The sequence below is a fragment of the Hemiscyllium ocellatum genome, chromosome 29, assembly GCF_020745735.1.
Source record: "Hemiscyllium ocellatum isolate sHemOce1 chromosome 29, sHemOce1.pat.X.cur, whole genome shotgun sequence".
Taxonomy (NCBI): domain Eukaryota; kingdom Metazoa; phylum Chordata; class Chondrichthyes; order Orectolobiformes; family Hemiscylliidae; genus Hemiscyllium; species Hemiscyllium ocellatum.
In genome coordinates, this window is record NC_083429.1 from 53729294 (window position 1) to 53745079 (window position 15786).

At 44.2% G+C, this 15786-nt stretch overlaps 1 protein-coding gene across 1 annotated transcript in view; it reads left to right on the forward strand.

Moving 5' to 3' along the window:
• nectin1b (nectin cell adhesion molecule 1b) overlaps nucleotides 1-15786 on the forward strand; it is a 229375-nt gene that overhangs the window by 161175 nt on the left and 52414 nt on the right. The window contains exon 5 of the mRNA XM_060847081.1: nucleotides 7329-7480. Within this exon, the coding sequence (XP_060703064.1) occupies nucleotides 7329-7480 (152 nt within the window). The remainder of the gene's footprint in view (nucleotides 1-7328; nucleotides 7481-15786) is intronic.

The following is a 15786-nucleotide window of genomic DNA, read 5'->3' on the forward strand; positions in this document are numbered from 1 at the left end:
GCGATAACAGTCCGAGCACAACACCGCACTGGCAAAGGGCTTGAGTTCTATGAGCCCAGAGATACCTGCAGCCATTGCCAATCAGCAGAGAAACAAAGTGGGGGAGGCTTCTCATCCGAACAGCAACACTACACCTTTATAGACAGGTCTTTTGAGACACTGCCATTGCACATTTTGTATGGAACATAGAAACAGAAGTAGACAATTCAGCCCCTCATGATTGCATCACCATCCTACACCGTGGCCGAGTGCTTACCTCAATACTATCCCATTCTACACTGGTGTCTAGAAACCTATAGAATTCTTACCTGAATGGGCTCAGAGATTAAGCCCTCTGGGCTAGGGAATTCCAAGGATCCGCTCTCACTGATTAAAATCCCTCCTCCTCTCAGTCTTAAATGACTGGCCCCTTATTCTGAGGATGTAGCCCCTGGAGCTAAACCACCCCTTCCTCCCCACCCCATCGCTTTCCCTCCCATCCCCCATCCCCCAAGTCACCTTTTCTGCTTCGGCCTTGTCTAGCCCCTTTAAGAATTTTGAGGTCAAGATCACCTCCAGAAAGGAATCGAGAGAAACTACTGACCGAGCCTCCTCAGTACTGCTCCGCAGAACAGTCCCGTCATTTCAGGGGGTGGTCTGCTGAACCTCTGCTCCAGTCCCTCAATGAGACTGGAAGCAGAGAAGCTAAACCTTTATTGTATTAGATTAAGGGTGTACAGAGTGGTTAGAGGTGCTGCATACTACTGAACAAGGCAGAGAGATCCGTTTTCAGTAATATCTTTTATGCTGAATTAATTGTTCTTAAAGGAATAACATGACAGCTGGTAGCACAGTGGCTCAGTGGTTAGCGCTGCTGCCAGGAACCTGGGTTCGATTCCAGCCTTGGGCATCTGTCTGTGCGGAGTTTGCACATTCTCCCCATGGTAAAACCAATGACTGCAGATGCTGGAAACCAGATTCTGGATTAGTGGTGCTGGAAGAGCACAGCAGTTCAGGCAGCATCCGAGGAGCAGCGAAATCGACCTTTCGGGCAAAAGACCTTCATCAGGAATAAAGGCAGAGAGCCTGAAGGGTGGAGAGATAAGCTAGAGGAGGGTGGGGGTGGGGAGAAAGTAGCATCGAGTACAATAGGTGAGTGGGGGAAGGGGATGAAGGTGATATTAGTGGATGTGCAGGTAAAACATTGATGGATGTGGAAGGCTCCTTTAGGGCCTTGGATGGAGGTGAGGGGGGAGGTGGGGGCGCAGGTTTTACAGTTTCTGCGGTGGCAGGGGAAGGTGCCAGGATGGGAGGGTGGGTTGTAGGGGTACGTGGACCTGACCAGGTAGTCACGGAGGGAACGGTCTTTGCAGATTCTCCCCGTGTCTGCTTGGGTTTCCTCCGGGCGCTCCGGTTCCCTCCCACGATGCAATGATGTGCAGGTCAGGTGAATTGGCCATGCTAAATTGCCCATTGTGTTAGGTGCATTAGTCAGAGGGAAATGAAAGGGAATAGGCCTGGGTGGGTTACTCTTTGGGGGGGTCAGTGAGGACTTGTTGGGCCAAATGGCCCGTTTCCACATTGTCGAGAATCTAATCTAATCTGAGTTTGAGTTCTGACAGGGCCACTTAGCTCGTGACTACATTATAGCCTTGGTCCAAACATAGGCAAAAGAATTGAACTCCAGAGGTGAGCTGAGAATGACTGCTCTTGACTGTAACTTGCATTTAATTAAATGTGGTATCAAGGACTCCTAGCCTAAAGAGTCAATGGAAATGGGGAGTTTGGGAAGGGGGGAGTTCTTTCCTGTACATGGAACCATACTTTGTATAAAGGAAGATGGTTGTAGTTGGATTTCATTCATCTCTGTTGCAGGTCTTTAGATTAGACTTACAGTGTGGAAACAAGTCCACACCGACCCGCCGAAGCGCAACCCACCCATACCCCTACATTTACCCCTTACCTAACACTATGGGCAATTTAGCATGGCCAATTCACCTGACCCGCACATCTTTGTGACTGTGGGAGGAAACCGGAGCACCCGGAGGAAACCCACGCAGACACAGGGAGAACGTGCAAACTCCACACAGTCAGTCGCCTGAGTCGGGAATTGAACCCAGGTCTGACAGGCGCTGTGAGGCAGCAGTGCTAACCACTGTGCCACCGTGCCGCCCCTAATGGAGAAATTCTTCAGGGTAGTATCCTCAGCTCAGCCATCTTCAACTACTTCATCAGTGAGTAAAAAGTGAGGTCTGCAGATGCTGGAGATCACAGCTGAAAATGTGTTGCTGGTTAAAGCACAGTTCCTGATGAAGGGCTCTGGCCCGAAACGTCGAATTTCCTGTTCCTTGGATGCTGCCTAACCTGCTGTGCTTTAACCAGCAACACATTTTCAGCTACTTCATCAGTGACCTTCCCTCCATTGTAAGACAGGAATGGGGATGTTTGCTGGTGATTGCACAGTGTTCAGTATCATTTGTGAATTCTCAGATACTGAAGAAGTCCATATCTAAATCCAGCAAGATCTGGGATTAGACTGAGAAGTGGCAAGTCGCATTCAGGCCTCAAAAATGCCAGGCAATAACCATCTCCAACAAAGAATGTAACCATTGACCAGAAACTGAACTGGACCAACCATATAGATGCAGTGGCTACAGGAGTGAGTCAAAGGCTAGGAATTCTGCAGGGAGAAACTCCCTTCCAGACTGCTTAAAGTCTCCCCACCATTGACAAGAAACAAGTCAGGCATGTGAAGGAATACCTCCCGCTTGTCTGGGTGGACCCAACTGAACAACATTCAAAACGCTTGGCACTGTCTAGGACCAAGCTGCTGCTTTATTGGCACCACATCCGCCACTTCCAACATTCCCTCCCCTCAACATCAATGCACAGTAGCAGCAAGGTGTACCATCTACAAGATGTACTGCAGCTACTCACCTCAGCTCCTCTGACAGCACCTTCGACACACCTACCCTCTGACAGCACAAGGGCAACTGATACATGGGAATATCACCACTTGCATGTTCCCCTCTGAGCCACAGTCCATCCTGACTTGGACTCACACTTCAATTCCTTCTCTATTGCGGGGTCCTCTCTTCCTGAGACCACTGAGTTGCCTACCCTCGAAGGATTGCAGTGGTTCAAGAAATTGCACCACCACTACTTTCCCAAAGGACAGTTAGGGATGGACAGTAATGGCGGCCCAGCCAGTGATGCCCAGTGAACAACGTTTTATGTTTAAATGTCGGGGTGATCACCATAGGCGAGGGACATAGAAAATTAGTCACAGCATTCCTGTTTCCAATCTTCCAGTTTCTCTAGGATGCAGTGGACTGGTTGCCTTATGAAGAAGGCTAAACAGGCTGAGCTTCTATCCTCTAGAGTTTAGGAGCGTCTGAGGTGACTAAATTGAAACAGAAAAAGATCCTGAGGAGACTTGACCCGTTTGGATTTTGAAAGGATGTTCCCTCTTGTGGGATAATCCAGAACTAGGGTCAGAGTTTAAAAACAAGGGAACGCTCATTTCAGACTGAGATGTGGAAACATTCATTTTTTTCTGAGGGTTGGCTGTGAGTCTTTGGATATCCCTTCCTCAAGGTAGTGGATTCAGAATCTTTTAATATCTTTAAGAGAGAGGCAGATTCATGATGATCAGGGGCTGACAATAAAATCAGATCAGCTGAACGCCAGAGTAGGCCCGAAGTAATCTTTTCCTTGTTCATGGGCTGGGGCAGGATTAGATTCTGGTCTGATTTCTCCCATTGATATTTCCTACTCTGGGTCACAGAAGAGGATTTCAATCTGAAACAAGCACCAACTCAGTGAAACGGCAGGCATTATTGTCCAATCATTCAGGATGCAGCAGCCTTGTATAGACAATGTTTCTGCTATCTGAAGCTCAAACCCTCCAAAGATGTTGCTGGGACTGAATGCATTGAGCTATAGGGAAAGGCTGAATAGGCAGGGGTGTTTTTCCCTGGAGCGTCAGAGGCTGAGGGGTGACCTTATAGAGTTTAACAAACTAGAATGAGGGGCATGGATAGGATGTTTAGCTAAGGTCTTTTTCCCCAGGGTAGGCGAGTCCAAAACTAGAGGACTTAGGTTTAAAGTGAGAGGGGAAAAGGTTAAAAGGGACCTGAGGAGCAAGTTTTTCACGCAGAGGGTGGTGTGCGGAAGGAATGAGCTGCCAGAGGAAGTGGTGGAGGCTGGTACAATAACAGCATTTAAAAGTCATCTGGGTGGGTATATGAATAGGAAGAGTTTGGTGGGATATGGGACAGATGCTGGCAAATAGAACTTGATTAATTTGGGATATCTGGTTGGCATGGACGAGTTGGACCGAGGGGTCTTTTTCCGTGCTGTACATCACTATGACTGTATCTGGACAGCTCTGTTATTGAGTCCTGGTTGCTGTCTGAAGTGCAGTGTTCACATCCCTCACATCCATTTCTGGGAGAAACAGTGCACCAGCAGCAGTCTGCCTTCCCGAGGAGGTGGAGGTATCAAGTGTGTTTATGGTGGACAAAACAATGGGCTGAAAGTCAGTTTAAAGTTGAAGGGGATACGTGGAGACAAATGTAAGCCCTTATTTTTCAAAAAAGGATTGAGAGAAATAACGCTGGCAATTAATGCAAGGCCACCCTCCCGCTCCCCCAGTTCCCCATTTGGGTCAAGTCCCCAGATTGCTAGTTAACACTGAGAACAAATTCCAGGAAGAGACTTAATTCAGGTCAATTTTCAATCTGCAATCTTCCCTTTATCCCTCTCTGTATACAGCTGTTAGAAATTGAGATCTCTTGGCGTCACGTCTCAAAGGTCCCAACAAACATTAGGTAACAGCTAAAAACAAGCACAGAAAATACTGGAGAAACTCAGCAGGTCTGGCAGTATCTGTGGAGAGCAACAGTTAACATATTGAAAAAGTATTAAGTTTCTGAAGAAGGGTCACTGGGCTCGAAATGTTAACTCTGTTTCTCTCTCCACAGACCTGCAGGGTTTCTCCAGCATTGTCTGTGTTCGTTTCAGATTTTCAGCATCTACAATATTTTGCTTTTATTAGGCAACTCCACTGCCTTCAAAGTTCTAACTTTTTAAAGTGCTCTCAGTACTTCATGCTTTCTAAAGATATTGACAAAAAGCAAATGCAACAATATGCAAACAACATGTTTACTCTTTTTTAAATTTGCATACGCTTTTTTTTAATAAAAGAACTATCTGTATGAACTTTATTTGAAATTTGTCTTTGATGGTTTTTTTAAATAATCTAGAAAATCGATTGGGTACTGAATGCGAAAAGAAACAGGTAGAAGGTTGTCTGTCTGTGGCAGGAAGCAGAGAGTGGGGACAAAAGGGCCCTTCTCAGGATGGCAGCCGGTGACAAGTGGTGTTCCTCAAGGCTCAGTGTTGGGACCACTACTTTTCACTTTATACATTAACGGTCTGGATGAAGGAACTGAGGGCATTCTGGCTAGGGTTTGCAGACAATACAAAGATAGGTAGAGGGGCAGGTAGCACTGAGGAGGTGGGGAAGGTGCAGGTTAGGAGACTGGGCAAAGAGTTGGCAGATGGAATACAACGTGTGAGGTCATGCACTTTGGTAGGAAAACCTATTTTCTAAATGGGGAGAAAATTCAGAAATCTGAAGTGCAAAGGGACTTGGGAGTCCTCGTCAAGGTTTCCTTTAAGGTAAACTTGCAGATTGAGTCAGTATTTAGGAAGGCAAATACAATGTTGTCATTCATCTTGAGAGGACTAGAATGTAAAAACAGGGAGGCAAAAGTGAGGACTGCAGATGCTGGAAACCAGAGTCTAGATTAGAGTGGTGCTGGAAAAGCACAGCAGGTCAGGCAGCATCCGAGGAGGAAAATTGATGTTTCGGGCAAAAGCCCTTCACCAGGAATCTGTAAAAGCAGGGATGTATTTCTGAAATTCCATAAGGCTCTGGTCGGACCACATTTGGAGTATTGTGAGAAATTTTGGGCCCCGTATCTCTGGAAAGATGTACTGGTCTTGGAGCAGGTCCAGAGGAGGTTCACGAGAATGATCCCGGGAATAAAATGTTTAACCTATGAGGAGCATTTGAGGACTTTGGGACTATACTCAGAGTTTAGAAGGATGAGGGGGGGATCTAATTGAAACTTACAGAATACTGAAAAGCGTGGACAGAGTGGGCATTGGGAAGATGTTCCCATTGGTAGGAGAGGCTAGGACCTGAGGGCACAGCCTTAGAGTAAAGAGAAGACCATTTAGAACGGAGATAAGGAAAATCTTCTTCAGCCAAGAGTGGGGAATCTATGGAATTCAAGAAAGCTGTGGAGGCCAGGCCATTGAGCACATTTAAAACCGAGATGGGTAGGTTCTTGGTTGACAAGAGGATCAAAGTTTATAGGGAGAACGTAGAGGAATGGGTTTGAAAAATCCATCAGCCATAATTGAATGGTGGAACAGAGTCGATGGACTGAATGGTCTAATTTCTGCTCCTGTGTTTTATGGTCCTACAATATTTCTGTAGATGCAGTAAATTAAACTGTCTGTGTTCACACTGCAGTATTCAAGCTCAGCTCAATGTCACAGCACTAAGTAAATGCATTGAGTCTAGGTCTTCAAAGAAAATCTTTAATAAAGGTTATAAAAGACAATTCAGTGACATAAGCAATAAAAGTGTATTATAAAATGGGAAGTGACTGGTCTTGTATCTCTCTGGTTGTCTGATGGTATTTCTTTGGTGGAGTATCTCCCTCGCGGTCTAACAGTGCTGCTGTCTGGGAATCTCCGTGGGAACGTGTGACAGTGCTGCTGTTTCACTGGCTATCTGACAGTGATTAGTATCTCTCTGTCCCTGGTGATGGTGCCAATGTAATGCATTGTATCCTGGCCCACTCACACACTGGCAGTAGTTTATTTTGACTATTGCGAGTTCTTCGATAACGCCGTGGTTGCATTCTTGTGCAACCCCACGTTATAGAAAAGTCACGCTTTAGAAACAGCGCTTAAAGTGTTAGCGATGTAATCGCGTAACAGTCAACACGTGCATTAGAAACAGTGTCCCCAATTCATCAAACAGGTTACAGCGAATTTGTGTTAACAAAACATGTGTTGCAGCAGAATGAGCTAAGTTCAAACCTGAAATGAGGAATGTGCTACCTTTCTCCAGGCTCAAACCCACATGTGACATATGGAGGATCATTCAAATCATCAGTCCATTCCTTTGTGTCACTTGCAGAGGGAGGAGAGATTAATCTGTTCCATCCGCACTGAATTTAGTTTCTGATGTCTCAGATGAAAAAACCCTTTCAAATGTTCTGATGCCATTGATCTTTGTTGAGATTGCGGTGTGTTTGTTGTTACAGGTTAAATGGCTCGTTGCCTGTAAATGTGGAGCCACAGAATGCGACTCTGTTCTTCAAAAGGACTGTGACCTATGACCTCGCTGGGACATATGTCTGTGAAGCTACAAACGCAATTGGTACCCGGTCGGGTCTGGTTGAGGTCAACATTACAGGTAGGATGGGGCCTGTGGAAAAATCTTTATTAACCAAAGCTTGCTAATCTTGAACCTGCTATCTTTGCAGCAACCCATAGTCGCATGATTGGTGTGTGGGCACGGTGTTCTAAATACTTTCTTGCTGAATCTAAGCACTTTACTGCTCTCATCTCTCATCTGTCATGGAGCTATTCTCACCTTCATTTAGTTTTACAAATCCAACTGCCAGACTGAAATGTCATTCTCTCATCATTTATGAGTAGAAGCAAGAGGAGCGATTGTTAGAATCAGACGATGTGAAACTATGAGATCTCTGCCTTATACAGATAAGAACCATCTCAACTCTTGCAGAACAGTGCAGTAGAGATGGGGAGTCAGGGGCACATTCTTCATTCTGAGTTAGTTATCACGCTGGTGACAAATGGGATAACGTGATGATTCCTCTCCATCTTTGATTAGATCAAGAATTCGAAGTAAGAGTAAAGCATACAATTGCATGCGCAATGGTCAACAGAATTGAGAAGAAGAATATCCAGACACTAGCCAGTCTGTCAGGGTTACTAAGGAAGTGGGCACTTCATTGTTTGTAAAAAGGGCAACGCTGAGAGAGGGCAAGAGAAAGAGATCTATTCTGTACCATCTGTCTAGGGAGGAGATGAATCAGTCAGGTTTGATGGATAAGAATTGTATCAAAGGGATGGTGTGAGGTGACCTGTCATAATTTCAGAATATGGTCCTGAGGTCTTCAGGAACTGACATTGTTCACTACTGAGAGGTTATGAAATGTTAAACATGACACCAAGATAATGGGGCTGCAGGGGATATTAAATGATTTTTGTTTCAAATGTTTAGTGGATCCACCCAAGTTTTTAATTATGCACATCACCAACTATTGCAACAGCTACTTGTTTCAACTCCATTTCAGTCATTATCAGCTCCTCAAACCTCAACAAAGGTTATATTTTAAGTTTATATTATACAATATAAGAGGATGCTTATAATATCAGCAAGTAATGAACTTGAGTGATAGTTCCCGCATCTGTATATAATTATTGCAGAACAATTATTCAACAAGATAAAGGTTCCTCCCTGTGAATGCTTGGGGCTCTGTTATTCCTGTGCACAACTGGATGCAAGTACTATTTCACTTCTATCCCTCCCTTCATTTTAACCATTTGTACAAGGGTTACTAGTTAATCCTTGCTACAAGGAGGCCTGAGCTCAATGCTTTGTGTCGCACTTATCAGGACTAGCCCATAAGGGACAGACTTGAAAAGGGAACACTAATTTATACAGCACAACTTAAACACCACGGTATCCCTCTGTCAAATGTATGGGTTGGCTGCTCAAACAGAAAATGCTGTAATCCTTCTGTCTAGTCCATTGGTATTAAACCTGCACAGAAGATTCTGTGAAAGTTTGTGAACTGATGGGCGGTAGATGGTTATTGCATGACATGATACTGTGTTGGGAAAAGGGTGCCTTGCTGGGTCTTGTTAGTATTGGTCTCAGTTATCGCATGGTGTGTTGGAAGGGGTCTGTCTCAGTTGGGAGTGCAGATTAATGATGTCTGCCCTCGAGTAAAAGCCCTGCAGTCAGACTGAGAAGTTTGTGCAGATGTTACAGCATGGTCTGCTTTCAGATGCAATATTTCTTTTGATGTCTGTGTCCTTGGCTGCAGTGCTCTAGACTTTCTTAGCAATTGCTAAAAGGGGGTGTAGGGACTGCAGTGTTGGCATTTTTAAGACCTCTCATGTTTCAAATGCTGTAGTTTAGAACAAATCGTATAAAAGCTTGTTTTTTTTTAAACTTCTAATTTATACAGGGGTAATCTTTAGTCCATTTTTGGCTCCCTCACAGCTTGTCCTCAAGGTACAACCAGTTGGCAAAGGGAGAGAGATGTGACTTGGAAACTCGGGAATTAGGAAATGGCATCAGAATGTGTTTTGACAAGTTTTTTTTTCCCTCTCACGTCGCCCACAAACCAAACAACTGAAGTTATTCAACACACAATCTCGAACTGCAGGCAATGTCAGTTCCTTCCATTTAATGGGTCCGTCCTTAAAATGAATATTCACAGAGGTTCAAAAACCTGAATAAATTATGTCTTCCGTTTCTTTGGACAGTTCATGATGCTACTGCACCTCAGACATTGGCGAATGTGATTAGCTTTGCCACTCAATCTGACCTCTTGTACATTTTTGTGTTTAGGAGTGGGTGGGGGGGTTGTGGAAGGATGGGTTGTCATCCAAAAGCTAAGCAACAAGAGTCAATTCCTGGTTCCCATTTGAGTCCGAACTTGATAACTATTTGGTTCTATTTTGTGGGCTGTTTTCCTTTAGGAATGAGAGAGAGAGGCAGGGATTATGGGAGATGAAAGTGGGTGGCCCCTGTAGATGAAGGTGGTGAGGTGTTCCCAGTGAGTGAGTATGGCATGGAGGCTGTGGGGGAAAGAGATGATATTGTGAGAGACTTGGTGAGAGGTGAGTACAGCAGCAGAGAAAGTGTGAGTGTGAGTGCAAGGTATCAGAGAGAGATGTTGGTTGAGTGGAAAAGGGTATTGACCTTTGTCCTATGTTACTGGGCATTCCTCCAGGTGTCTGGGATCTGGGGACTTCCTTGGACCAGGCTGGTCATCATGGCCTACACAGCTGGTTCTGAGGAAGAGGAAACCTCCTCGTCCCGCTGGAGTTTCTGGCCCTTGCCCACTGAAATAACTCCACAGAGGCCGGTATCCGTCACCAAGTCTCCCTTTGTTTACATGTGGAGAATCCCTGAAACTGATCCAGTTCTCAAAGTGAATAGAACCTCTGACACTCCTGATTTTTTTTAAATATTGAAATTCCTCTTAAACCTTTTTTTATTAACCGATTTTTCTAACCAACCCGTTCAGAGATGTTATTACACACCTCTGGAGCAGGTGGCACATGAACCTCGGTCTCTTGGTCCAGGAGCAGGGGCATTATCGCTGCAGCCAGGGCTTCCTGATTGGAGTTGGAGTGTGGTGCTGGAAAAGCACAGCAGGTCAGGCAGCGTCCGAGGAGCAGGAAAATCGACGTTTCGGACGTAAGCCCTTCATAAGGAATGTTGGGAACCAGAAAGGGCTTGTGCCTGAAATGTTGAGTCTCCTGCTCCTCAGATGCTGCCTGACCTGCTGCGCTTTTCCAGCACCACACTTCTTGACTTTAACCTCCAGCATCTGCAGTGGTCATCATTTTCGTGATTGGGGCTGTTAATCTCACCCCTGTTCTATGAGATGCACCTGGCTGCCCTTGTTATAGTCACTACACCCACCCAGCAGGATGTCCGCCATGGGGGACAAATGTCAGGGCAGCTCCAGACTGGCAATCTTCGTCTGGGTGGACAATGAACTTTAAACGACTTAGCCAAAGAAAACGTGTAAGATTTCCTCCTATTGATATGAATTATCAAGAAGACCTGATAAGCAACTGAGGTGTCATCGAACCAGGCTTACTGCCTTTCCTTGTTGTGGTTTGTCAGGCTGAGAAAAACATCTGGATGGGGATTTGGATGGGAAGGGTTTAGAGGGGGATGGGACTAGGTCAGATTGGGATGTCGGGTTGGTGTGGGTGAGTTGGACCATAATCTCTGTTTCCGTGCTGTATGACTCTGACTGACTGTGTTTTTATTTCAGATTTCCTCAATAGGCTAGTCTTTTGTTTCTGCCATTTTTTTCCATGTTTTATTTTCTCAACTGCTTTTACACACTTTCTCTTTTTCATCATCTTTCATAAAATCATTAGGGCTTACAGAGCTGGATACTATTTGACCTTAGGTTTCCGTGCCAACTGTTTGTTAAGTTAATCCATTTCAATTCTTGTTGCCCTGTTCCTTCCCCGTAGCTGTCCATCCATTCAAGGTCGATCACACATTCCCCTGCACACTCTCAGCCCTGTATCGTCTTCTTGAGCTTTAAATATTTATTTACTTTTTAGTATTAAATATTCCATGGTCTCTGCTTTGGTCAGTTGATGCAGCAGGGTATTCCATGTTCCAGCAGGGTATTCCATGTTCCAGCACCCTCTGTTGTAAAACAGTTTTTGCTGCCTCAGTCCTCACACTGTGACCATTTCAAATCAGTGATCCCTTATCACTAATTCCTCAACCAGTGTAAACTATCTTTCTCTAATCACTTTATAAAAACATTGCAAAATTCTTAAAATCTCCTCACTATTACGGTCTCTGTGCATAATTCACCAGCTTCCACCTGCCCTCACCTTTAAGCAATGTGAACCCTAAGCTCTGTGATTCCATCTTGAACAATCTCCACTGCTGTCTTCTCCCATAAGACATTAGTTGAAACTGATACTTTGACTAAACTTTTGATTCCCGTTCCTAATGTTATACATCGCTCAGCTTTGTCTCTTATTAAGCTGCAGTTAAGAATCTTGGTATTTTTACCGTGTTAAAGGCGCTATATAACTGCGGACTGTTTAGGTACTGACTTGTTTCTCTCATCAGCCACTCCACACATGCGTTTCTCTGCATTCAGAAAGGAATTTTTTTAGATTACTTAGTGTGGAAACCGTCCCTTCGGACCAACAAGTGCACACTGACCCTCCGAAGAGCAACACACCCAGACCCATTCCTCTATATTTACCCCTTCACCTAACACTAGGGGCAATTTAGCATGGCCAATTCACCTGACCTGCACATTTTTGGACTGTGGGAGGAAACTGGCGCACCTGGAGGAAACCCACGCAGACACAGGGAGAATGTGCAAACTCCATACAGACAGTTGCCTGAGGTGGGAATTGAACCTGGGTCTCTGGCGCTGTGAGGCAGCGGTGCTAACCACTGTGCCGCCGTGCCACCCACTGAATTGGCTTTCAGTTTTCTCAAATCTGCAATGTTAATCTGCCCCTTTTTAAATATAGATTCTGATTGTGTTTAATTGAATATCATTGATCATTGAAGATGCTCTTATTCAGATATTGAGTGCAAGGGTCATCTATTAATGACCTCGTTGCCTGTGCACGAGTAACTCCAAGCATTAAATACCTCTGCTTTCAGATGATTTTATCTCTCTCTGTCTCACTCGTTTACACTTTTTTATATTTGCCTCTCTACTTTTTTCCTCACAAGCGATATTTCAAATTAATGAACAGAAGTTGCAAGATAGCTGACAATAGGAAGACTTGAAAGTTGGTATGTTTTCCTGCAACTTGTCCTAAATATTACGGGGAGTCAGATGGGTTTCTGGTTTAGTGAGGGTGCTGGATGAGGTGAAATTGATTAACCCAACAATCATGTTCAAGCACTCTTGGCTAGTAACGGCATTCTAAGTGAAAGTAACTTCATTAGTGAAGCTGACAGAGTTTGAAAGAGTTGTTACAGCTCACAGCTGTTTATTACAATGAGGATAGTGAGCAGTGGAATCTGAAATATTCCATCACTTCAGCAATGTTTCACAATTTGAAAATCCAGATATTTTGAACAAACTAAAGCAGATTGCAACTGAGCCGTTGACCCTGGATGCACAATCATCCCTAGGGCTCCTGAATGTGCAAAAACAAATCAATGGGTTTTATTGATTAGCTACCAGATAATGCACTGTAGGTCAAATCCTGTAATGTTTTTAAATGTTAGGCTCATCCAGGGTGACCCTCAAATTCTTGGCTCTCCATTTCCACTTGTTTTAGTAGTTTACAGATGTAAGATGTTTGTGAGTTAAATGCATGTGTACAACTGTGACTTTGTCCATTTACATTCTGAAATTATTTTACTTTCAGAGGATAAAGATAAAGAACTAGGGAACTGGGGAAGAGAGGACTGGGGCACTATTGGGGAAAACAGAGAGTAGGCTAGAGTAATAACCAATTTGGGCTAGAAGGAATGCCTGTAGTTTGCCAGATGTTCTGTATTACACCAGTGTGTTTATGTACTAGATCTTTGGGAAAGGAAATTTAATGTTAATACATGGCAGATGTTGCATAAAACTCAAAAGTTCATGCTGGATTTTCATTGGTAAAATGATGCCAATTGTTCTCTTAACAGTAGGTGATTAGATTGTTTTAATCGCCTGTTTTTTGATCTGGACTTGTGAAGTTGATGAAAGCAGTAATTTTCAGTGGGGAAATTGGATAAATGCTTCAACATTAAACATTTTCAGGGTAATGTGGAAAGAAGAGGGGAGCAGAGTTAACTGAACAGCTCGTTCAAAGAGCTTATGCAGGGTCAATTGATTGAATGGTCTTTTGTGCTGTAAAAAAAATCCATGAATCTTCTTTTTAAACAATTCTTGTCTCCCTCCCTGTCCTTCCTTTCAGCCCCTTTTACTATTATTGGGAAATTGTATTTCAGGTTCAGAATCTTTGTACCAATCCCACTTGGCTCTGCACATTCACCATGAATAACTATAGAATCACTACAGTATGGAAACAGGTCATTTGGCCCACTGAGTCCACATTGACCCTCTGAAGAGCATCCCATGCCACTGCCCTCTTCCTGTAACCCTGCATTTCCCATGGCCAATCCTAACCTGCATATCTTTGGACTGTGAGAGAGAACCCACGCATAAATGGGGAGAATGTGCAACAGACAGTCAACCAAGGCTGGAATCAAACCCAGGTTCCTGGTGCTGAGAGACAGAGGTGCTGACCGCCTTGGGGTAAGGTGTAGATCATTTAAGACTAAGGTGAGAAGGAACTTCTTCATAATTCCGAACCCAAACGCCGTTGCAGCTCAATCATTGAGCATATTCAAGAGAGAAGTTGATCAATTTATGGAAACTAATAATGTCAAAGGATGTCGAGGTAGTATGAGGAAGTGGCATTGAGGTCAATCGTTAGCCATGATTTCATGAAATGGTGGAGCAGGCTCCTAGTGTTGAATTAAAATATCCACACGTAGAAATAGAGCTTTCGCTCTGTTTTGGGAATGCCCACTACGAAGGCTACTCTAGTTTTACCTGTCAATCTCTTTGAAGACTAGCCACACCATCCCTTAGGGCAGCACAGTGTCTCAGTGGTTAGCACTGCTGCCTCATTGTGTCAGCTACCTGGTTGCAATCCTGCCTCGGGCAACTGTCTGGGTGGAGTTTGCACATTCTCCCCGTGTCTGTGTGGGTTTCTTCACAGGGTCCAAAGATGTGCATATTAGTTGGATTGTCCATACTAAACTGCCCATTGTATCCAGGGATGTGCAGGCTAGGTGGATTAGCCAGGGGGCAGAATTACAGGCATAGGGTAGGTGTGGTGGGTCTGAGTAGGATGCTCTTCAGAAGGGTGGATGCAGACTTGATGGGTCAAATGGCCTCTTTCCACACTGTAGGGATTCAGTGATTCCTGGATACTGCCCAACAACAACTTAAATATTTTAATTGTGAATTCAGCATAAAATTAAGTAATGTATTTTTTATAAATGCATATTGCATTTGTAATATATTTAGAGGTATGGCACTCAGCCACATAAGGAAAAAGTAGGTCATGTAACCAAAAACTTAATCAAAGAGAGAGGTTTTAAGGAGCCCCAAATGAGGGGAAAGCAAGGTTGAGAGTTGGCAAAGTTCTGGGAGGGGAACTCGGGATATCCACAGGCCTAGTCACTAATGTTAACAGTGATTCTAATTAGAGATGCTGTAGGAAACCAGAATTGAATAGAAATAAATATTTCTGAAGGATGTGGAATTGGAAGAGATTAGAGAGCTAGGGAGGTGTATGGACACAGAGACATTTGGAAACAAGATTGAGAATTTTAAAATCAAGACAAAATGTGACCAGGGGTTGGTGTAGGTCTGTGAGCGCAGCGTCATCATTGAACACAATCTTGGGGTAAGCCTTGTCAGATGTTTGGATGACCTCAAGTGTCCAGAGGGTAGAGTGGGGGAGACTAGCCAGGAGTCTGTCAGAATGGTAGAATCTAGAGGTAAGAAAGAGATGGCTGAAGGTTGAAAACAACGCAGTGATGTTCGCAGGTTATAATTTCCTGAAGTCAATCTGTGGAAACTGTAGCAGAATATTCCCTTAATGGTTACTGAAGCTAGTAAGCTTGATTTAAAGAGAAGTTGCCATGGTAACAATATTTTAAATGGGAATGCGAAAGCATGTAAGCATGGTGTAATTGCGTAAGGTTCCAATTCTGCGCTGACAATCGAGCAAATGACTGATTAATGCAAGTCCTTTGTGGCTCATTTGCTGCTTTCTGTTTGTCATGTTGGGAGACATGAACAGATCCAGGGTTCAATGAGTTGACGGAGCTGCTCGCTGAAGTGGTCACCAATCACACGCTCTGATTGCTGATAGTGTTTCATTATTGGAATTGTTTTTAAGCGTGAGTGGTAGTGTATTAGCGCAATATTCCAT